The sequence below is a fragment of the Teleopsis dalmanni genome, chromosome X (genome assembly GCF_002237135.1).
Source record: "Teleopsis dalmanni isolate 2A chromosome X, ASM223713v2, whole genome shotgun sequence".
Lineage (NCBI taxonomy): Eukaryota > Metazoa > Arthropoda > Insecta > Diptera > Diopsidae > Teleopsis > Teleopsis dalmanni.
In genome coordinates, this window is record NC_051848.1 from 10,062,552 (window position 1) to 10,086,804 (window position 24,253).

The window sequence follows — 24,253 nt, forward strand, 5'->3', positions numbered from 1 at the left end:
GTTAATATCAAAAGTTGTGTTTTACTTTACTCGTTAATCATCTCTATACCAGTAAAAGGTATAGCACGTGATTCAATATATACTCAGTTACAATAGTTATAACAAATAATATGTTACTGCATACGAGCAAACGCAAGACGTGCCTGACTGCATTTAACTTCGAAAATGCCAGCGCAATTCTTGTCTTTCTTAATTTAGATTAATGTACAACCTCCACATCGTACTCCTGGATAGTTATCTAGCACCCACTGGGTAATAAACTAATAGTGCGTACAGCCAGTTTTACCCAGTATTTTTAATTTGAGTTGTGTATATGATTGGTCACCCGTCACGTAGAAATAGCCGCCAATAAAAGATGCAATAATACCTCGAATGTTGACGACCCCTGCAAACAAGCAAAAAATAATGATTTACGAAAATACACCTGGAATATCCGAACCCTTCATAAAGAAGGTGCTTTTTTTCAACTGGCAGACGTTGAAGCGAGGTTGACGTCATCACTGTCCAGGAAATGCGATGGACTAAACAAGGCTGCTTAAGAAGAACAAACTGTGTAAAACTCTGCTTTAAGTAATAAATAATAAAATAAACAATCAAAAATAGTAAATTATCAGTTATATAAACTGAAAAAAATCTCCTTTAAAGGAAAATAATTAAAATTCGATAAATGACTTTTTTTTATTTTTATTCTTATTTAAAGAATTTAAAGAAATTATTTAATTTAACCGGGCTTATGGTTGGTTTCCTAACATTCAAATTGTTAATAAATAACTAATTGTTGTTAAAATATTTAATATATTTTAAGAACATATTTTTTATACAAATATATCGGTTTACTTCATAGACCAGCTACGGTGTACATCCAACAATAAACTTTAATATACATAATTATTTGAATTTTTATATAAGATGATTGGAAAACTACTTAAAGATTTTTTTTACAATTTTTTTGTGTGATTTTTGTTTCAATAGAAATTACAATATTTTGCTTAAATATTTTAACGATTGATGCTTTTCGTGGGCATCATTCGTGTAAACACAGTCTAACGAATTATTTGAATTATCCTGTTCTGCTTGGCAACACCGTTTGTTGTATATAACAACATATTGGATGGAAAAACTAAAAGTTGACAATTTATTGGTTTAGCTGGCAGCACTGCTACACAGCACTAAATATCTTCCTTCGTACTCATTCGTAGTACTCGCTTTACTGTTAGTTGAATTGAATGGGGAGTATCAAAATAATTGGTATCAGAGTTTGTTGTTGAAGCAAAATGGTTTAAATAATAAAAATGAAATAAGACTTTTGAGTATTTTTCGGACACAAGCACGGGAGCACATAGTTTGTTCTAATCTAAATCACTATTATAATAAAAAAACGTAGAAATTTAGTCATATTTTATATAAAATTTACATAGTAAAAATTAGAGGTAAAGAAATAAAAAAACTAAGTAATTCTAATGAGAATTGTTTATTTTAATAAATGTATTAATTGAAACGACAGTTTTACTAAAGATATTGTACAGTGTAAAAATCCTTACTAAAGGACTGAAGTGAATTTCATCGCCTATCCGATGAGGTGGAGTTATTCGCTTGAGTTTCGCACCTCTGATTTTAAAAAGTGAAGTTCCCATATCCCGTATCCAACGTGAAACTACAAACATTTAAAAGCCCCAAACAAAATAAGTAATCAGAAAATAAAGTGAATGTAAAAGAGAAACACATGATTTGGAGAAAAATCGATGCAATCGCCGTGCCGATTTTCAGTCGAACGCACCAAAATTCATTTAAGTTCAAAAGTAAACAAATATGAAGTAATTAAATTCACTAAAATTGAAAATATAAAACAAACAGAAAACCGTACGTCCATAGAGTGAGGCATATGCAAATGCAGATTCGTATATTCTGTACCCAAATTCCGAAACACTCACTGCCCATTTCGTATTCCTCTTAGTCACAATGTAAACAAACATTTCCAATTTAATGTGAATAATTCAGAAGTAAAGCGAAATAAAATGAGAACCGCAAAATAACAATGTTTTCGCGGAAAATCGTATTCTAATTGCAAATAAAAATATTAAATAAATTGGTGCTGCAATCGAGCGCAATTCGAAAAGTACAAAACTGTTTCAGTACTCGTACTCAAACATAACGAAAACATAACGATGGGAACGGAAACGGGTACGGGTACGGGAACGGGAATGCGATATTAGGCAAATTAGTTAAACGCCGTCAAACGAAATGTGGTGATTTACTATAAATATTGTTCATTTGTTGTTCCCTTTCCTGGAAGGCCCGTTCCGTGTGTTAGTAAGTGAGGATGAATTTATAAGTACGTGTGCGTGTGTTTGTGTCGAAAACTGCTTGCCAAGCGGACGGAGGTGGAGGTGAAAAGTGCGCATATCTAAGTATATTCACATCCAAGTACTTTTGGATGGCATATATAAGAAAATAAATAAATAAAACAAACCTCAACGGGGGTATGATAATTACTTATGTATGTGTGTGTGTGGTTGGAGTATGTGGGCGCGCCAAAATGTCCAGAAAATACTTGCTTGCTTACTCGGTTTGATTTTTCTAGTGTTTATAATTTGAGAAAATTTACGTGTTGTATTTTTTTTTTTTTTGCCATTATGTGTACAGAGATTTGTGTAAATTTCAAGTCCTACTTTTTTCATTTTGTTCTATTTATGACGAAATGGCAGCTATATATACTCGCCTGCTCACTACCCAATTCTTTAGTGCTTAATATGAAGTACTAAAGCAATCAACTAGTAAGTGATTTTAATTTTGTGTATTTTTTTTCGTAGTGAAGATAGTTCCCTCGTATTATATATGGCCCAGTGGAGTTGGACTTTGGACATTGAAATAGTCGTATGAAACATTAGTTCTAAAGTAGGCAATAGTAATCTTTAGCTAATTTTTGTTCCTCCAAGATGGGTGCTTGGTTATAAAAGGTTAAGTAGTTCCAAATAAGGAATAATAAAAAATTTGTTTATAGAAGGATGTCCATTTTAAAAGAGGTATCCGTTAAGAGAATTTTCAGTGTACAACGAACACCATTTATAAAAGAAATAAAAGAAATAGCTTTACAATTCATAAAGGACCTAAACTTGTTTTAAATTAGCTTTATTCATCCAATTCTAGCTGAATTAAAATTCCGCTAACACATTTTGAGTACATATCAATATGAATGCAATATTTATAATGCACTTTCCTTATACTTACTGGATTGTATAAGTTCCAGCAGGAAAATATTTTTAATTATCAAAATACTAGTCTCGAGATCACAATAATTTATTACGTATCATTATCGCATATATAAATTTGATATAAACAAAAAAGATATCAAAACAAGCTTAGCTAGATAGGAAGGGTAAATGGAAGGAGGATTGACTTCTTCTCAATTGGTTAAGAGACCCGTTTTGATTAGACATTTTTCGTAATTTTGAAAGGTTAGGCGTTTAAAGACTAGAAATTAACTTGTTTCAATGTTTAACGTTGAATAAATTAATGAATGTTGAGTCCATAAGTTTTAATTTATATTTCGATAAGCCTGAACAGTGACATGGCAAGTGTTTTAGTGCCTACTTCACTATCCATTGAGAACCGATGTTATTTTGTATGCTACTATGATTATTTATTCTAAACTAGATTCACTATTTTTTTTAACACATGGCATATGAGGGAATTTGTAGGCTTGTGTTATTTTTCGAACTTATTTCTTACAGATATTTGTCGATTATGTAAAACTAGGATTCTTGAGGTTTTTCCTTGTAGAAGTTGATTTCTGGAGGATGTTATTCGAACAAATAGAAATAACATTATTTTTGGTTACTTATACTATTTTTCGCAAATGTACTGTACAAGTAAAATTATAGACTTAATTAAACTGTCTTGGTCTTTACTTTTCTTAGGCAGAAATAACCAAATTGTTTAATGCACTAAACAATTTTTTATTTACTCATTCTAATTTTTTACCTGTTTAAAAAAGTAACAATAAAAAAATTGGAATATAAGTTCTGTACAAAAAAATTCCATTACCAAACAGATCTGAACCACTATTTTAACTACATCAATCATAACTCAAAACTGCCGTGCTTCCCTCAATGACCTAGCTAGGTGCGTCCAGGTTTAACTCATTTGGGTTTCAGGTCATAGTGATATCACGGGCAATCGCAGAGCGGACGAGCTTACCAATGTAGAGGTTCTTCTCCCTGACATTTACTTCTCAAATATTGCCGTTCCACTTGCTACAGTTAAACTGGCAATTAAACAAAAATACCTGAGGATAACCAAGCAATACAGGGCTAATGAACCCCATTGTCAGATATCTAGGTTTACTTGATCTAATTTGGACAAGAAACGCACTGCATTAACTAAAGCCGAACCTGCTCAGTACTACGGTATCTGTGCTGACGGGCCACTGCGAAAGAGAAAGACATACTATGAGACTAGGTCTACCCTACAGTGTCTTTTATTGAGGCTGAGGCTCTGAGGACAAGGAGAATGCAATGCTTCATTTCATATGTCAGTGCCCTTCTTTAGCTAGAATAAGGTTGAAAATTTTCGCGATCCCTTTTCTCAACGACCTGAACGAACTATTATCCTTTAATATTAGAAACCTAGTCAAGTTTATGGAACTGTCAGGTTGGTTTTCTTTTACCTAATGGGGGAGTCGTTACCTTTTTAGGCGTTGGTTGTATACCGATCTTTCAATCTATATATCCGCGAATGCTATTCCTGTGGTCCCACAATGGGTTATAATTTGATCTTAAGTGAGCTATTTAGAAACAAGGCCGCTACTCCAATCTATCTAACAACTATCTTAAATATCTCAACTATTTTATCTGAAATCGTTTAATGATACATATATCTAAAATATATGTTATATTTTTAGATCTGGTATAAGATAGCTAAAAGATTGTAATATTCTTCGAATAGTTCATCTATCTTATGATTATAATAACTTTTGTGTATTTTGTAAGCTTCGGACAAAAAATATTTCAGTAGACTATCTTCTCATATAATAAAAAATCGGTCACCCTTCTTCTAATATGTATATTTTTAAATGGTTTAAAGAACCGGTTCAGATTTGGGTGAGATGTATTGCATCATTTTGATGACGTAAATTCGTATTTTTATAGGAAAAGCTTTCACACAATTCCATTTGAAAGATGCCTTCACTGTAGCCAAGTTTTAACCTATTTTATTGGAATACTATTCTAAAATGAAATACAACTACATTCACAATTTTCAAAACAAGATATCCAATGAGAGATAATAATTGTTTTTCCTATATATTAACGTCGATAATAACTATAACAGAAATTTCGCAAAATCAAATAAAATACCAGTTCTGGAACTCTATAATATCGGTTGGATGAATATAGTAATGTTCTTCTTCAGCTTTATATAACATATTTATTCCATCAAACAAAAATTGGAATTTAAAATTTTGTTTTATAATGATATATTTTAATATTATTTTTGTGTGTTGCAGACTATTATAAGTTGGTATATCTGTCAGTATGTCAGTATACCCACATGGACTTTCTGTAAGTTATAGCAGCTAAAATATATATGTAACTGACAATACAACCAATACACAAAAAAGATCCGACTTAATAAGCAAGATACAGTGCACGCAATATAATGATTGTTATTAAAGGCAGCCTGTAAAAAAAATGTAGAAAGAGGGTTTAAGACTTGATGAAGTCACTGCTTAATTTTTTCCCTCCTTAACATTTTCCCACTAACTTTGCTTGTTAATATTTAAACAACCAAAATTAGACATATCAACTCTTCTAAAAATATATTCATATTAAAATAACAATCCAGGTGTTTTGGTATAGTACTTATTGCTAGTCAGTCCTACGTTTCTAATGTAAAACCCTTTTATGGCGCAATTCTTTATAATTTTGACTGAAGGATATTTTGTCCGAAGGATATTTGTCTGAAGGATATTTTGTTCAAAGGATATTTTGTCCAAAGGATATATTGTCTGATGGATATTTTGCCTTTGCCAAAGCCAAAACTAATTTTATTCATATTTGCGTTTTGCGTTAAAAGAAATCTGCATTTATATGATTATATATTTATGTTTTTTACATTTAAAAAAAAGAACTATGAAGAAATATGTAATAATTAAAATAATTTCTTTTTGTTTTAGATCCATTCATATTTTGGCATGGAAAAGTCATTACAGAAGCGAACACGATTTGAGCAAAAATTGCTTTGTAAAATGAATATATAACTAGTCAAAGACATATTTAACAGACATGGATACCATATTTCATTGATGCCATAAATGTGGAGAAAGAATCTAAAACTTATTTTTATACCGGAGTACATTAAAGGGACCATAAAAAATAGGTTAGATTAAGCAATAATAACTTGTAAAAAATTTACAGAATATCAAGAAGAAGAAGAAGGTATACACGGTATTTTTAGAAAATATCAGATATCTCAGCACCATTTCTTTATTGCACAAATATTTTTTGGTATATGGAAAACTATCAAAAATTGAATAACTTGTATTTTACGCATGCAGCCATGAATCTCATAAATATGGATTCAGAAAATCGGGTTGTGCTGAATGTGGGCGGCATTCGGCATGAAACCTATAAAGCCACATTGAAAAAGATTCCCGCTACGCGCCTGTCTCGGTTAACTGAAGCCCTTGCCAACTACGATCCTATATTGAATGAATATTTTTTTGATCGGCATCCAGGAGTTTTTGCTCAAGTCCTCAATTACTATAGGTAGGTAAAGTTTTATATGCATTTTTTTTAAAGTCATTTTGATGTGATAAATACAATAATTTAATTTTTACAGAACTGGCAAACTGCATTATCCTACAGATGTTTGCGGACCTCTATTTGAAGAGGAACTTGAGTTTTGGGGATTAGATTCTAACCAGGTAGAGCCATGCTGTTGGATGACTTACACTCAGGTACTATATTTATTATTATTTAATTTATTATAAAAATATTACTATTAGTTATTATAAATTTTATTCGATTTTGGCAAATTTGACTTTATATTTACAATCAAATCATTGGTTGTTAACAAAAGCACGCAAATGTTTCAAATCATATTATATTATTATTTGCACACTTTATATAGGGTGCGAATGCCGGCAATGACAATTTCAATTTCTGCGTCATCCTGATTTGACAATCAGCAAAGCTATATGCCGACGTAGCCAAGTTCTTGAAATATCAATATTCAAAAGCGTATCAAAACCGTAAGGGTTCCGAACTGGTTCACGATTGTGGTCATAACGCTTGATAACTTGTTATGATGTTTGATACCAGATTAATTTTTACACGTAATTGTAATTGTTGTATATCTAAGTGTTATCAATAGTAATGATGACAATTCTCTGAATACTACCTGTGTTGGCAGAGGGTTTCTGATTTTTAATCTGCAAAATGTGAAATGGGAGCTTGAAGTCGATTAATAATCATTGCAATTGGGTATTGGGCTATGTAATAATGAATATTTAATCTTTAGTAGTTTTCCGTTTGTACTGTAAAAACAGCATTGATTCTCTTCTAATATAAAATTCGCAATCACATTTATTCTATTGTCAATTAAAATGTTTTTAAATACTAGTCACATAGTAGAGACATAGCCTTGTAACAATTGCGGTTAGTTTTACTGCCTCTTTTGAGCACATTATGGTTTCATTCTGATTATCATCTGTATAACCGGTTATCCATCTGGTCACTATATTATGTGGATACACTCATGCAACTTCCTCTTAAGATTTCATATCCGGCTTTTCGCCATTACTTAATGTGCTAGAAACAGATACCAGTTTTATATAAAGTGCTTTTGGTATGGAAGGTTCTTTAGTTGGGAATTGTAGATTAGTTTCGGATTGCGCTCTATTGAAAATAGAAGAACATAAAATCTTATGTTTGTTGGCAATTCGTTAAATTATTTACTTTTAACAACATTTGTATGAAGAAATGTTTAATATTTTTAAAATATATGTTAATAATTTATAATTGTTTAAAAAATTAAAAACATTTGATTTTAAACATTTCACACTACATATGAATAATGTGAATAATATAATAATATATAATATAAAACATATTTACAATACTATTTCAGCATAGAGATACTCAAGAAACCCTTGCCGTATTAGACCGTTTAGACCTTGATACAGAAAAACCGTCCGAAGAGGAATTGGCAAGGAAGTTCGGCTTCGAGGAAGATTACTATAAAGGTACCTTATCTTGGTGGCAGGAAATGAAACCTCGCATTTGGTCATTATTTGACGAACCATATAGTTCCAATGCAGCTAAGGTAAGTGTGAATTTTCAATTAGATCCATTAGACTAATTCTATATTGATTTACAGACTATAGGTGTTGTCTCAGTATTTTTTATTTGCATTTCAATTTTATCATTCTGCCTCAAAACGCATCCCGATATGCGAGTTCCGGTTGTTAGAAACGTAACAGTACGTACGGCGAATGGAAGCACTTCGTGGTTTTTAGATAAATTCCAAACCAATGCACATATCGCATTCTTTTATATTGAATGTGTGTGCAATGCGTGGTTCACATTCGAGATTTTGGTAAGTGGACAATTTACCTAGCATATGTAGTACTTATAGATATTTATGGTAACTCAATAATTCGCAAGATGTCCCAAGTAGAACTGCTACTGTACATACTTGTTTGTTATGATATCATCACTTAGCCACAGTTTGTAATTTACAAAAGCAAGTAGCTGCCTTAGTGATTAAAAACAAATTTTAAAGAGGACATTTTTCTTTAGTATCACACTAATATTGAGTTGTAAACAATGTGATATATGATATATTGTGATATATTTTTGAAAAAATTTGTAAATAAAAAATATCTGCAATAAAATAAAAAAAAAATATCTGCAAGAACTTCGAAAATTGTTTAAAAAACGAAAGGATCATCGGAAATAAATGGATATATATATAAAAAAGTACTGAAGTATATGTGTCTGTGCGTATATGTATAAGTACATGTGTATACCAAAATATATTTGCATGTGTATGAGAACTTATGTGATTCTTTCCCTTTCCAAATTTAGGTTAGATTCATATCCTCGCCAAATAAATGTGAATTCATAAAGTCATCTGTTAACATCATAGATTATATAGCAACGCTTAGTTTTTATATCGATCTTGTGCTTCAGCGCTTTGCTTCTCATCTTGAAAACGCCGACATTTTAGAATTTTTCTCGATAATACGTATAATGCGTTTGTTCAAACTCACGCGCCATTCATCCGGCTTAAAAATACTCATACAGACGTTTCGGGCTTCGGCGAAGGAGCTTACATTACTGGTGTTTTTTTTAGTACTCGGTATAGTTATATTCGCAAGTCTTGTGTATTATGCGGAGCGTATTCAACCAAATCCACACAATGACTTTAATAGCATACCTTTAGGCTTATGGTGGGCCTTAGTCACAATGACTACAGTTGGATATGGAGATATGGTGCCTAAAACGTATATAGGAATGTTTGTTGGCGCATTATGCGCACTTGCTGGTGTACTAACTATAGCACTGCCGGTTCCAGTTATTGTTAGCAATTTTGCAATGTACTATTCACATACACAAGCCCGAGCTAAACTGCCCAAGAAACGTAGACGTGTTCTTCCCGTTGAACAGCCCCGTCCACCAAGGCTACCAGGTAAAAATAAAATTCAGAATAAAAAATAATAATATTATTTCATTAACCATCATTAACCATAATGCGTTTAAGGCCAACCAGGAGGTGTGAGTGGTTGCGGCACGCCTGGGTCTGGACCACATTCTGGACCTATGGGATCAAGCGGAACTGGACCAAGAAGAATGAATAACAAAACTAAAGATTTAGTTAGCCCAAAATCAGGTTCGTTCTTTGCGAAAATAAAATTTATTGTACAATTATTTTCAAAAGATTTATCTTACCTATAAAACATCCGTATTTATTTATATAATATATACTTATTTATATATATATATATTTATTTATATATATAAGTATATATGAACTCAAAACCAAAACTTATATGAATATATTGTATAAAGTATAGCGAAAACTGTGCTTATAAACTATTCGTTTCTCAAGCCAACAATTACGCACATGCACTACAACCCATGTCACCCTATTCGCGATTGAAGGTCCCGACATATTATATGTTGCATCAGCACTATTAGCAGTTCTATTTAAAGCGCAGTAATAAAGACAACATGATAACGATTTTCCGAGTACCGTGGTTTGACGACAAATGTTAAACAATTTTATTATTTTGAGGCAAATTTTTTCTATATGCCGATATAAAACGATTGTCGAGATATAGGAGCATAAAATTATAAAATTTTACATTGATTACACAAACAAAGAAATTTTTGCCCAGAAAAGTAGATTTTAATAAAATCCGTGTGGACGGGAGCACCAAAAATCGTAATTCGTAAAGAAATCGTAGCGTTAGAACAACAATATATATGTTTGTGTAATTTTTTACAATTGAAATGGGCTTGCTAATATGAGAGCTTTCAATATGCATATGTTGTAGTAAATATTGCATTATAATTGATATATTGTCCAGAAGACAATATGCATCGTTTCAAATACTCGTACGTAAATCGGGCATTAGATCCAAATACTAATTGAGTAACGGGCATTATTACTATCCGATTTGGCTATATCATAACTAATCGCTATACGATAGTGTAAAAATATAATATGTAAAATAAAAAAATATAATGTTTTCTGTTAGCCTAAACTTAACGGATTATATATTCAGTTATCAGTAAAAATTTTCGTTAAGTATCTTAAACTGCGCTTTGTAAACTATGTATGTAAATCAATTTAATCAATATTTGATGCAATATTAGTTATAAAATTTTTATTTAATTTACTTACTTATAATAACTTTTTCATATTATTCTCAAGATTCTTATTAATATATATATATATATACCATATATTATTTATGTATATAATTTTAAATTAACCTTTACGAAATGTTTTAATTTCGATGTATACGTATTGACTGTATTATCTCCCATCATTGTAAATAGATGAGTACTCCAATATGCTTGGTAAACCACGTGATGGAAAAATGGGAAGACTTCTTTGAAGATTTAACGGTTCTTGCTAGATATACGAATGCAACCAAATCATGAGCGTTACATACGAGTACTCCACATAAGCACACAAATTTATGTAGAGAGTTCCGTACGTATGCATAATAATAATATACATATAAACCAAGTGATAAGGAAGAAAGCCAGACTGCGCCTATATTAAGAATAATTACAAAATATTTACAATAATATAATAGTTTATTCATATCTAAATCACTTTTATATAATCGACGCTAGAGAAATTTGAAATTCATCAGAAAAATCCATCATTATCATCATCACCATTAAAAACGTCAACACCACAACCAAAGCCAAAAATCAACACCTACCTCTCCATACAACCAAAATTCATGTTCTGTATAGCGATATGGTTAAAGAAAAAAAAATTAAATAAAATTATAGAAGAGTAGATAAAATATATACGTTGCCCTAAATTGCTCAGCTATAGCAGAATATGAATATCGTATGAAACTTGCAAGATACTGTGGATCGGCCAGCATTAGAAAGAACAGCTGTGAACCAAAAAAAAAATATTCTATTCAGCTTCAAACATAATACACACCCTAAGTCGTTTTACAAGAATTCACTACACAAATGTCATCACTGTTGAACTGGGACCGCACCGTAGTAGCCCACGAAATGGTACGTCGGGAGATGCACGTGCCAAATTTTTTGAATTTCAATTTATGACACGACACAGCGTAAAATAATCTAAATGTTGTTGTATGTTCATTGTCTTCTGTTCTTCTTAAGTAATGTTTTTCATTTATTTTATATATTTCTTTGTTACTTCATGTGGTGTGAATGGTGCTGATCGCTATGTATATCTTTGGACAAAGAGTAACTATAGTGTTCATATCTCATGTTATAAACACTTTACATTCTATTCAAAAAGTATTGGGAATATAGTTATTTAAACGACATACTCTTAAGACATCTAAAAAATATTAGGAACAATGTGTTGACATTACATGCCTATGACGATTTTTATGTCAATCTGTAGCGCTAGTGCTTTAAGTAAGTCCATCAATTGACACTGTCTACACACTTGAAACATTTAAATAAAATGTTCTTCTCAAATTGTTAATACTAATAATAACTCTTATCCCACCTTTAATACAATCCGATGATTTGATCTATTTACACTATGAGGTTGAGTGAGTCATGAATTCTAGAAGATTCTCACTTTTAACAATTTTGATCTATTTATACAATAAGTTTGCGTGAGTCGAGAATTCTAAACGATTCTCACACCATCCGATGATTTGATCTATTTACACTAGGAGTGTATCATAAATGCGAGAAGTGTTTTTGTTAAAACTACTCTCAGCTTCTAAAATCCATTATTTACGACATCTGTTTATTAATTTTTTTTTAACAAGCAGTTTAAAAACTCATCAATTGACATTTACGAATTAATAGTATTTCGAATTTGATTTTTCCGAAAATTTGTTAACATTATTAGCTTTATGTCAATTTCTGGCATTATCCGATAATTGATTCTGTTTGCAATAACTGATTTTGTGAGTCATGGACAAAAACTTCTCACAAATATATAATTTCAACGAATGTTCGAATACACAGTTATCGCTGCTCAAAAAATACTGTTCTCCCTAAATTTGTTAACATAACTGGTGGCCTACAAGTCAGTTTCGGCAACCATCCGATTATTGGTTCTGCTAATAAGTATATTCTGAAATTATAGTGTCTGAATTTACATAGTGAACAATGTTCTGAAGAAGCACTTAAAACATTTTCCTCTCTTCTTCTACTTTCAACGCCATCTATTAGTTTTATTTACATGAGATTGGGTAAAGCGTAAACCATTGGCAATAATGATAAACTTTTGATTTTCTATTGATACAGCATGCAGCTAAAACATCATTAAAGATAAGAAGAGCTGAGGCCGAAAGAAATGAACTCTCTTCCAAGTACCTACCTTGAAAATAGGTCCAGGCCTAACCAATTGTTATTTAATTATAATTTTTCGATGTTTTATGGACAGTGGAAAATATATTAAGTTTTATGATAATTGAAGGATAAGTTTTTATTATTTAACAAACTAAATATGTTTGATACTATACATAAAATTTTTGTTTTAAGGTATGCAGCGTTGAAAATATATATTCCTAGTACTTTTTGAACAGAATTTATATAATAATTTTTAGTTTTTTAATAACTTGACGGTTTCTTTTTGGAAACTGCACCCTTATAAGAGTATTACTGACCATACACAAAAGTATTGTTCAATTTTATGCATAGCGTTTAAGAAACATTATGAATAACTGGCTGTTATATATCGACTAACAGGCGATAGTTCAATTTAAAATGTTATCAAGGCTGCTTCCAGTATTAATCTGGAACTGCTCTTTTTAATCTTTCAAAGGCTTAAAACTCATAAATTATCACCTTTTGCGGAATCAAGAAGTATAAATCAATTGATATCATCAATAATTCTTTCATTGCACTAATTTGCTATTGGTTCATATAGAAATATGGGTTTTGTAGCACAGATCGGAGTTGAGAGATAAAGTATCTATAATATTTCTAAGAATATGTATTATGCAATGAACTTGAAGCTTTAAATTAGAATCGTTTGGTTCAATAGTGAATAAATGAACTACACCTGCTTTGGAAGAGATCAGCCAGTTATTCTATTAAGGCATCGATGCGGTGCGCCAACTTTCATGTGCCGTCATTCTATATACTGTATCTGCATTCTGTATTCTGCATTGTGCAGCCTTTAATCTAACAATATATTTATATGTTTTATTTTAAGTAAGATATATATTAACGTACTTTTTTGTGGATGCACCTTTTCAATAATAGCAAATTAGGAGTTTTAATATATTTAACATATTTGTGTGTATGTCTTATGATCGAACTCTTGTGTATTTCAGATATGGCCTTCAGTTTCGACTAAGATTGCTTTTGCAAATGTACTCGTTCGTACCTTCAGTATTGCCACTGCAAAGAACAAACAATAAAAGATACAATAATATAGATAATACAATAAATATATTAAGAACAAATACAAGTAACAAATCGAATATTGAGAAATTATATATGTAAACATAATTCAGCGGATACTGGGAGGGTGTGTTAAAAACTTCTTTGTTTTATTATTAATTTATATCTTTTATATAGTGAAACTGGCATCTTTAGTCTATTTTACGTACATCACACATTTATCTATCCTTAATTAGACTAATGACTTCCTGTAATTAATTTGTTCAATGCTGAGATATCACTCAGTATACTTTACATACTACGTAGTTTGTAGCTATTCCTGAAAATGTTTCATATAACGAACTCCTTTGCCTTTGCCTTTGCCTATACCTAAGCCTCTATGAGCACAATTCGGATACATATTGTTTGAAATGAAAATTTGCATAGATGCTCACAATGGTGTTTACTAATAGAATAGTAAAAGGTCTTCAGTATCTAGACATATTGTAGCACCTCCAATAGATCTGCATGAACCTAGTAGCTATACATAAACATTACCTTTGTTACCTTTGTATCTCACATACGAAGTTGCAAACATTGTTCTTGTATCTTAAAGTGTATTTATCTGTGTGGACTTGTGTTTATTTTGAATGTTATTGTGAATGTTTTTGATTTATAGATGAATTTTGCATGTATAGTCGGCATGTTGGAACCTTAACTTATATGTATATACAAATTCTTTATGTGAGAATGTTAAGTAAGAATAATGTTTTTGATATAAGTGTACCTATTATTTGTTATATATGTTTTAAGAAAGTATATATTTTTATGTTGAATTTTAATTAAAAATTATTATTTACGAAACTAAAGATATCTTTAGCAGCGTAATCAGTGAAAGATAATGGAAGAGAATCCCCCATGAGGTTTATAAGTGTTCAAAATATTTATATATTTAAAACTATAAAGAAGTAAAAGAAAAGAAATGTATAGAAGAAAAAAATGAAAGGAATAAAAGAATATTCCTATCCTTTTAAAGGAAAGGAGTAAAATAAAATAAAATTATAAAGGAATTAAAGTAGGAAAGGAAAAAAATGTAGAATTCCTTTTGTAATAACAAAAAATTATACGTTTGAAATTAAATTAAAGAAAATAGATGAAAAAAGAGTAAGAAAGAAAAAAGGGAAAATGATTATATATGCCATCTACTAAAAAATTAAGATTGTAACTTTAATAATGAGAATTTTTCGAGTGGCGAAATGAAAAGCAAGCACAGAAAAAAAGGAGACAAAGGCAGAGAAAGATTTATAGAATAAGTATATAAAGTGAAAAGAATCAGAAATGTCTTTTTCGAATAGCAGCTTATATTGGAATGAGAATGAAATAACAAATTTTTAAGTTTTAATTATTAGATATTAATTCATTTTTAATTTAAAAAAAAAAAAATTAATATATTTCAAGATCAATATATCGATTTAAAAATATTAATTTGTTTTTTTAGTGTCAAATGTGTATAACTTATCTATTATGACAAATACTTTTTCAATAGTCTTCCCAACACTAACTTTCCATTCCTTTTGGGCACAATTCAGAAAATCATCCCTGCAATTCTTTTGGATACTACGTCTTTCAAAATCTTTCTGTATCATACAATATCACCTTGACAAAGTTCTGGAAATGTCACAGATTTAATTATAGTCCTAAGCACTAGAACACTTTTCAATGGTACTACTATTTGTATAAATTTAATTATTTGTTTCATAAATATGGCACAAATCGGTATAAAGGTATGGCTATTAATAAGGATATCTACACTTTTATTAAGATGCCTAAATCGAAAATAAGATAATTAAAAACTACAAACTCAAAGACTCTTAGAGTTAAAAATAATCGGTAGAATTATTACTCTATTGAGGGAATGGGGCGTGTATAGCATCATATAGACTATTTCTTTACTATTTCCACTAGTCAAACTTCTAGAGTTTTTACTATTTACTTATATATCGCATCTTATTAACATCATCACCTCCCTCTCCAACAGCATGATCTTAAAAAATAACGCATCATCTTTTGAGAGACTTCGACTCATGATACAATTATGAGTGATTTAAATGAGGTCAATATTTTATATATATTGTTTATTTAACATTTTTCCGTGTTTTGAACTCGACACTATATTTTATAATATTTTAGTCAACCACTTGACTTGAAATTCATTCCAGACTAGACGAAGCGATAGATAAACTATTAAATCATAAGTAGCATGCCATATAACTTGTCGATTTCAGTTAGTACCTAAAGAATGCTTGGAATTTAAAACACTATATACTTCCCACTATATTCTATATCCTTTTTTACAGCTTCCATTTTAAAACTTCAAGAGTAATTAGACAGATTCATCAGAGTCATTATACCATATATGCAAATGGTTGGTTAATATTGCTCACAAGTTAAGATGCTACTTTATTGAAAATATTAGAAACCAATTTTTCAAGTGTAAGCTTTTTTCGGTGATAAGTGTTTAAACCTAATCTTACACATTTTAATTTTCTGCGAGTAGAACTACACTTTTGTTTATTTATCGATCCCTGCCTTCGTATCTCTCATAGAGCAATAATTGTTGCATAAGTGTTGAAAATGTGTGACTTTAATTATCGCAAATACGTTCTACAGTATGTTACTCTAATATTGTTCAGAAAGAAGAACGATTGTCTAGCGAAGCATTTTACTTTTCCAAATTTTAGTCAATATCTAGCCTCTTGATAGTTATAAATTTTAACGCTTTGTAATAACTAACTACTACTTTTGAAAAGAACTTTTGGATGTGGCAAATATTTGTAACTATAGATCAGTATTAGCTTTATTTACACTTCGTTATTCACATCTATTAATATTGATAATAGCTGTCTACTTTCGGAATTTCATGACGGACTATAACAATCACAACACCCATTTTTGTACTTTCCACTTCACTGTGTTCAACCTTATCACATATCTTATCTATGATTTCTTATTGATTTCATATATTGTACTAATCACATATTTTCTTCTTGTCAAACTTTCTTAGGGTCGGGGGAACTAAAGATGTGATTACATATACATATAATCTAATGCAAAGCAGTTACTATTTTGATCTGATTTTTAGGTTTATAAGGAATCTGAATTATTTATTAATATCTATCATTTCTTATTTCATTTTATTTCTAAAACTACTATTAAGAAAATATATTGTTCTCGTTGAATGGAAAATATTAGTCTCAATCCTTTAATTATTGATTCAGAATTAGAACGCTCTACTCACTTTATGTTTTTCGTATGCATGTTAATTTTTCGACTAAATTGTAATGCCACATTTTTTATTTCATAATATATTACACTCTATACATATACATATATGCAAATATATGTATATATATATGAATATATAAATATATTTGTATATATATTAAACTATACCTTGTGTACATATATCCATCGATGTATAAACTGCTTCCCGTTTAATTATTGTGTATTTAAATTAGTAATTGCAAATTATAATTAAATTATATTTATATTTTATGATTTTATGAAATTAATATCAGAAAGTTTTGATTGTTATTCACAGGACCTATTGGAGCCAGCATTGTTGCTATGAGTCCAAGAACTATGTTAGATCTAAATCCAGCTTTGGCGATGGGTAAACCAATTTTTCAATCACGAGGTCCACCAATCACAGCTAAAGATACAAGGGATTTAGCTCGCAGTACAATAGATTCTACAAAGAAAAATTTTTTATAAATTATATATATACATACATATTACATTCAGCTATATACACACACGCGATATACGCTTTATTAAAGCTCATCGACTTAAGGGACGATCCACTGTACGTCTAAACGATTTACAAATTTATCCATTGCAGTAATTATACTATATATAAATCTCTCATTTCACTCGTTTAAAATTTAAGTTTTTAATATTAAAATATTTTTTATAATATATATATATATATATATATATATATATATATATATAATAACAATGGAGGTTAAAGTTAATTCTAAGTAAAAAAGAATCTAACATATATCAAATATATTCAGAAAGCATGCGCCAAAACAACATATCAGAAACCATATAAATATGATATATCAGAAGTTAGCTATAGTCCCATTTTACGTTGAACTCTACGTACATAGGCTTTTATGATATCGTACGTAAGTGAATAATTCTTAGAAAGTTTTCATTAAGAGTATTGTATATATATTTAGTGAATAAATAAATCGTTTTATAATATTAAATGCTATGCTATGCTGCGCCGCATTATTCAATAATTTTTTCATAAATTTTCTAGTTATAATAACGCTAAACACATATACGATGTATCTGAACTGAGTCACGAACTTAGCACAGAGAAGAAGGTCACAAGTTAAACATTGTAAACTATTATTTTAAATTTAAATAAGTTTTTATATAGATGTACATTTTTTCTAAATAACATCAAACTATTACAAATTATCCAAAATAAAAAATCATTTTTCGTCTCTTGATTAGATATTGGACGAAAAGACCGATACCGACGCTCATTTATTAAAAAATACTATAAAATCAACTAAAATTAGATAAACTGACATTATCTTGAAGACGAATTTCGATTCATACATACTATTAGTTAACTAACTCAGTTAACTAACTTAGTTAACAGTTTTCTTGACACGTGTCCGGGTCTGAAGTTCTGCAAAAGCATAAGCTGACGTATTGCAACCACTAACATATTAGGAGCTGACGTATTAAGGATAGGAGCTTTAGTAATGAAGTAGGTGCTCGAGTAACTTAGTGACAGTATAAAGTGTCAACAACAAAAAAAGTGTACTTGAAATATATGTTGTTGTTGCTGCTGTGATGTTACTATATTAGTCGATCACCGAGCTTGTTACTCGATTCCGCGAATACTCCTTATTGATAGGTGAACAGGTAAACAAAAGGATAAATACTTAAATACAAACTATGACTGCTTAAAGAAAATGAGAATTATAATTATAATTTAACTCGAATTCCTTACTAATGCGATAATATTTTAATGGAATTGTACTGTATATAAAAGTTAAAATTAAAATAAAGAAAATTTAAAAAATCAAAAATGATATTAAGACAAAAAATAACAACAATAACAAATGGAATGCTTAGATTATCAAAATTTAATACAAATAAATAAATTTTTGTCGAAATTTAATAATATATTCTAATTTCTAATTAAAAAGGTAAAAATTAAAAGAATTAAAGCAATAATATTTAATTTACAAGAAAAAATATATAAATATGATTATAATCGTTTCTATTTCTTTTCTTCAAAAAAAAAAAAAAAATACTAATTATTAAAGTCTAATATAAAAATGAAATAAATAATATAATATTAGTTTATGTAAAATAATAGTAAATGAATTATAATATTAGAAATAATAAAAATATAATAAGAATAAATGAATACATCAATAACAATTTCAAAAAAAAGTAATAAATAATCAAAATGAAATCAAAATAATTGCAGTAACTAGAAAAATAAATAATCTGGAAAAGAAATGAATTTATGATTCAGGATCCAAGCCTATACACTGAATTTAGTGTTATATTTGTGATATACGTAGCACAATTTCAATATTTTGAAAAATAATTCTAAAGCAGAATAAATTCATCAGTCAGGATCCAAGCCTGTACACTAGGTGCTTTACAGAGCCCTACATCAATACCCAGAAATATAATCTTAAAAGACAGTAAATTTATGAATCAGTATTTAAGTCTATACGTCAAGTTTAATGATGAATTAATGTGATTTCAATATTCATGATTATCCAGAAAAGTAATCTTAAAAAAGAATTGATTTATGTCAGGACCCAGGCTTATACATTAATGGCGTTATCGATTGCTAAATCTGGGGTAACTTTTTTAATCGAGATTCACTTTTAGTGCAATTTCCATTTTCGATTGGTAAATCTGTATAACACTCCAGAGTAATTTATAACAATCTAGATATTTTGCCGGAGCAGACAGATTATCCTGAAATGAACAGCTGTTGTATATGATGACAAATAAATTGTGATTTGACACAACTACAATCATCTTAGATTGCTCTAGAAATGTTCGATTGGGCAAAAAATTTTGACAGTAAATTCAAATTTGGTGCATAAATTGTGCTTCACAGAGCCCCAAATCAATATCCATAAAAATAATCTTAAATGATCTTTCAAAAAGGGTAAATTCATGCCTATACACTTAATTTAGTGTTCAATTTGTGATCCATTAAATGCAATTTCAATATTCAAGAATAACCAGAAATATAATCTTAATGAAAGAATAAATTTATAACTCGGGATCTAAGCCTTTCCACTAAGTTCACTATTGAACTTGTGCACCACAGGGAGCCATCTCATCTAATATAGAGATTGTTATAATATTAATATTATTAATACTATATATACAATATAACAATGTGCTTATATTATTAAACAAATGCAATAACATTTATATTAAGAAATAATTTGAAGAATATAATACTGCAGATCATGCTCGGATTAATTTAATATACATAGAACTGTATTAAAAAAAATTTTATTTTTAATATTTAATCGTTTTGTTAAACTTCGTTATTGTTTTCCATGTAATTACAAAAAAAAAAATTTTATAGAATTATTTTTAAATTGTTAAGCAAAATTGTATACCACAGTTGATATATTGTCTTTAAGTGAATACTAAAAAAAGTTTATTGAACACCGGATATGATTAATAAATTTGAAATTATAAAACAAAATTTGGATTTATAATTTTTTGCCTAATAATTACGGATTAGCCGGCTTTCGAAGCGACACTCCATTAATGTACTTAAAACGAGGACTAATGCCTTAGTTATAAAGCAGCTTCCTACTAGTATTATGTATCTTATTTTATACGATGAGAATGAGTTTTTGTAAAATTTATTCTTCCATAATACACAGCTCTATAATATTTGTTACAATTTAGTTTTTGTTTTAAAAGCAGAAAAAAACAATGCATTTACATGGATCATCAGATAATCAGATCAGATAGTTCTACAGAACTACCCACTATCAAAACAGCTTTACATAATATTGATAATCGATAAACAGTATTAGCTTTTCTTCTTTTTTATACAAATATATATATGTAGAACAATATATATATTATTATATATATATATATATACATATATAATAATATATATATATAATATATATATATATAATTATTCATTATATATTCCCTCTTGCGTCTCTAACGTGAAGTTGTAAGAATTATAAATTCTACCGTCTGTCCAGAAAAAGGCTGGATAGCTAAATTAGATGTACAAGTAATCTGAAAAATTTTTAACCTATTACACTTATAAGAACAATGAGAAAGCAACGAGTTATATTTGGTTGTACCGAAACTAAAATACCCTTCACCACAAAGACAGTTTTTCTACAAAACATTTATTAACTAAATAATAATGATCATTATTAACTAAATTTATCCGATGATATCCAACGCAAATACTTGCACATGTTTTTAGATTTTAACTCACTTTCAGCAGTTGTTTCGGAGTGGCATTGTCAATAGTAGTTAACCAATAGTTAACCAATTGTTAACCATTGTCGACCTAAGTTGTCCAGATTTGCAAAACATATCTGCGCAAAATTTCATTCGATATTAACATACAGATAAGCCCACACACAAAAGGCAGAAAGGCAGACAGACAGCCAAATAAACAAATAGATGAGCAGATACCCGAATTAATGGGCCCAACGAAAAGTTTGATAACCAGTCAAACAGATATACAAGGTTAGGCAATTGTAGTGTTTCCTATTCAAGCGACTATATCTTTTTTGTGTGAAGTAATTTTTTATTCATTCAAACTACGAAAATGTATAGACATAATCAAAATTTCAAAATCTATTCACTCTAGCTCGAAGTGGCTACGGTTAAAAAATAAATTGCATGCTCCATGAATGTATTCATTAACCATTGGCTTTCTGTATCCTTACTGGTTTTTTAATCTGTACCTTGCTCTCCATTGTGTGGACAAAATGAAGTGTGGAATATGTTTTTAAGCTATTCTTGGTTTACACCAGCTTTATGAGACGGTGCCGAGTTGGTATCGTATTGGAACCACCATGGTCTATGACCGAAATGTTTGCGTGCCCACGGGTCTGAAGCAACTTCTGAAACATTTTCCCGATAGTAAATCGCATTGACTTTGACAATAGGCTCGGTAAAAATAATGAAACGTAACAACTCCTTTGCTCTTTCGAGTCTAACTTTTTGTTGCTTTGATCTTGTGCCTTTTGGAACTTGTAAGGCTTTCCCTTGAACTCATTTTGGAATATGCGTCGAATGCTTCGCTGGGATATTTTCATATTTTTGACCATTTGATTATCACTACGATGTGGATTTTGTTCAAGATGGACATTCATTTTTCAAACCATTTCAGGTGATGTTGTTGTTTTTTTTTCGTCCACCAACATAGCGTTTGGCGATTCAGCTTGAACTATTATAAAGATTTATGGTACGATACACAAACATTTTATTCACTTTAAGGTGTTTGAGCTCACGAACAATAGCTGGTTGCGATTTTCCAGCCAAATATAACGCAATCACATTATTACGTTTGAATTCCATTTCGAATAACTTTTGTTCTATAAAACTAAGACACCATAAACAGCTGTCATTCGTATGATTTTCATGTAGTTGGCAATATTAGTTTGACTGATATATCTTTAAACCAAATACGTAATTGCTTGATCATTTCTAAGATTCTATTAGAACGATTAGGACGAAACAGTGGCTTGTAAAAGGTGAAAGCATTATGTAGATGGCAAAGATAAAGACTATGCTGTCAATGAAAAAGATCGTGGCTACTATTGTTTTGAATGGCAAAATGTCGTAGCGAATAAATAGTTTATTAAATATTAAAGATTCCAGTTTAGTTTAATACTAGTGCCTTTTTCATCTTTCTAGTAGTAATGTTATATATGTTCTGATCCAACATAACTAATCCAAGTCATCTTTAACGTCCTGATTTGAGATCAGGGTAATAATAAGTAATAAGGAACAAGTAATATTCCGGAGGGGTTCGATCTGGAGATCAATACCTTTTATTAATGAATAATGCTTTCGAAGTGTTGTGATCCGTTTTATTATTTTTTTCATCATGATCTCCTGCGTTTAACATTGTTGGTGATAACCCATTTTCTCAAGTGATGATGTGATTTTCTTAATACAAATCATAAATGATAATGCACAATTTTTTTTTTAAAAATTTATATATGGAACCCATAAACCAAAGTCGTGCAACTAAGCCAAGGTATCTAAAAACATTTTTTTTATTTAAAAAGATCAAAAATAATTAATAATTTTAAAGTAATAATATTTATTTTAACAATAAGAAAATTAATAAAAATAATTGTGTTTAGTTAAGATTCGAATCTGTGATTTCGGAATCACTTATTTACTTATTTGGTTGAATGCTATAAGCGTTTTATCTAATTCGATATTTGTAATCATCTTACTTAGAACGATATATCATCTGAAGATGATATAGATTTTTCTTCCAAATACTTATTGTTCAGTCCTCTACACAATGCAGCAGAATATATAAAAATACTTATGGAGTGTTGTTTTCGTTTCTCAAGAGGGAGCTTCAGTCTTCAGTTGTCTACCTTATTCAAAGTGGTACCTATTGGCAAGCGTGATTGTTCGTTTAATCGCGATACTAAAGTCATTTTTGCTGTTAATGGTGATTCCCAGATAAACGACCAAATTCGTTCTTGTAGTTGTCAGTAATGACATGGATCTCAAAATAGTCAGGAGGTTGCTAGTTGTCTTGTTACGCCTGACATAAATACTTTTTATTTACTGTTAAGAAATTTTAATATAAAATTGTTAATTACTTAATTATTTTTATTTAATTTAATAGTTATATTTTCAATATATTATTAAAAATGTAAGTCGACATAAATTTTTACATAAAAAGTTATAAAGTAGGAATGCCAAAAATGCCAAAAATATGTACTACCATATATCATTTATATTATATCACTGGACAGACAATTGTATATTTTTCTATTTACCCATGTATGCTGTGTTTCCATAATAATTTAAGTCTCTCTAGTTCTTCAATTCTAGACAGAAAAGGTATCTTATCTCTA

At 29.7% G+C, this 24,253-nt stretch overlaps 1 protein-coding gene across 3 annotated transcripts; it reads left to right on the top strand.

The window, feature by feature from the left end:
- The first annotated feature begins 1,222 nt into the window (after positions 1–1,222).
- Positions 1,223–18,012, top strand: LOC119687859 (potassium voltage-gated channel protein Shaw). 3 transcript variants are annotated; one of them, XR_005253275.1, is made up of 9 exons: positions 1,223–1,430; positions 6,173–6,764; positions 6,838–6,955; positions 8,128–8,322; positions 8,377–8,595; positions 9,087–9,690; positions 9,763–9,891; positions 14,033–14,229; positions 17,683–17,769. XR_005253275.1 is itself a non-coding variant. In XM_038102377.1 (8 exons), the coding sequence occupies exons 2-8, from the start codon at positions 6,508–6,510 to the stop codon at positions 17,853–17,855; spliced, it is 1,695 nt and encodes a 564-aa protein (XP_037958305.1). In that variant the 5' UTR covers positions 1,223–1,430; positions 6,173–6,507; the 3' UTR covers positions 17,856–18,012. The 3 variants fall into 3 exon arrangements, 1 of the variants encoding a protein (XP_037958305.1); XR_005253274.1 differs by lacking the exon at positions 14,033–14,229 and adding an exon at positions 11,067–11,774 and having other exon boundaries at positions 17,683–17,761; XM_038102377.1 differs by lacking the exon at positions 14,033–14,229 and having other exon boundaries at positions 17,683–18,012.
- Positions 18,013–24,253: the final 6,241 nt, after the last annotated feature.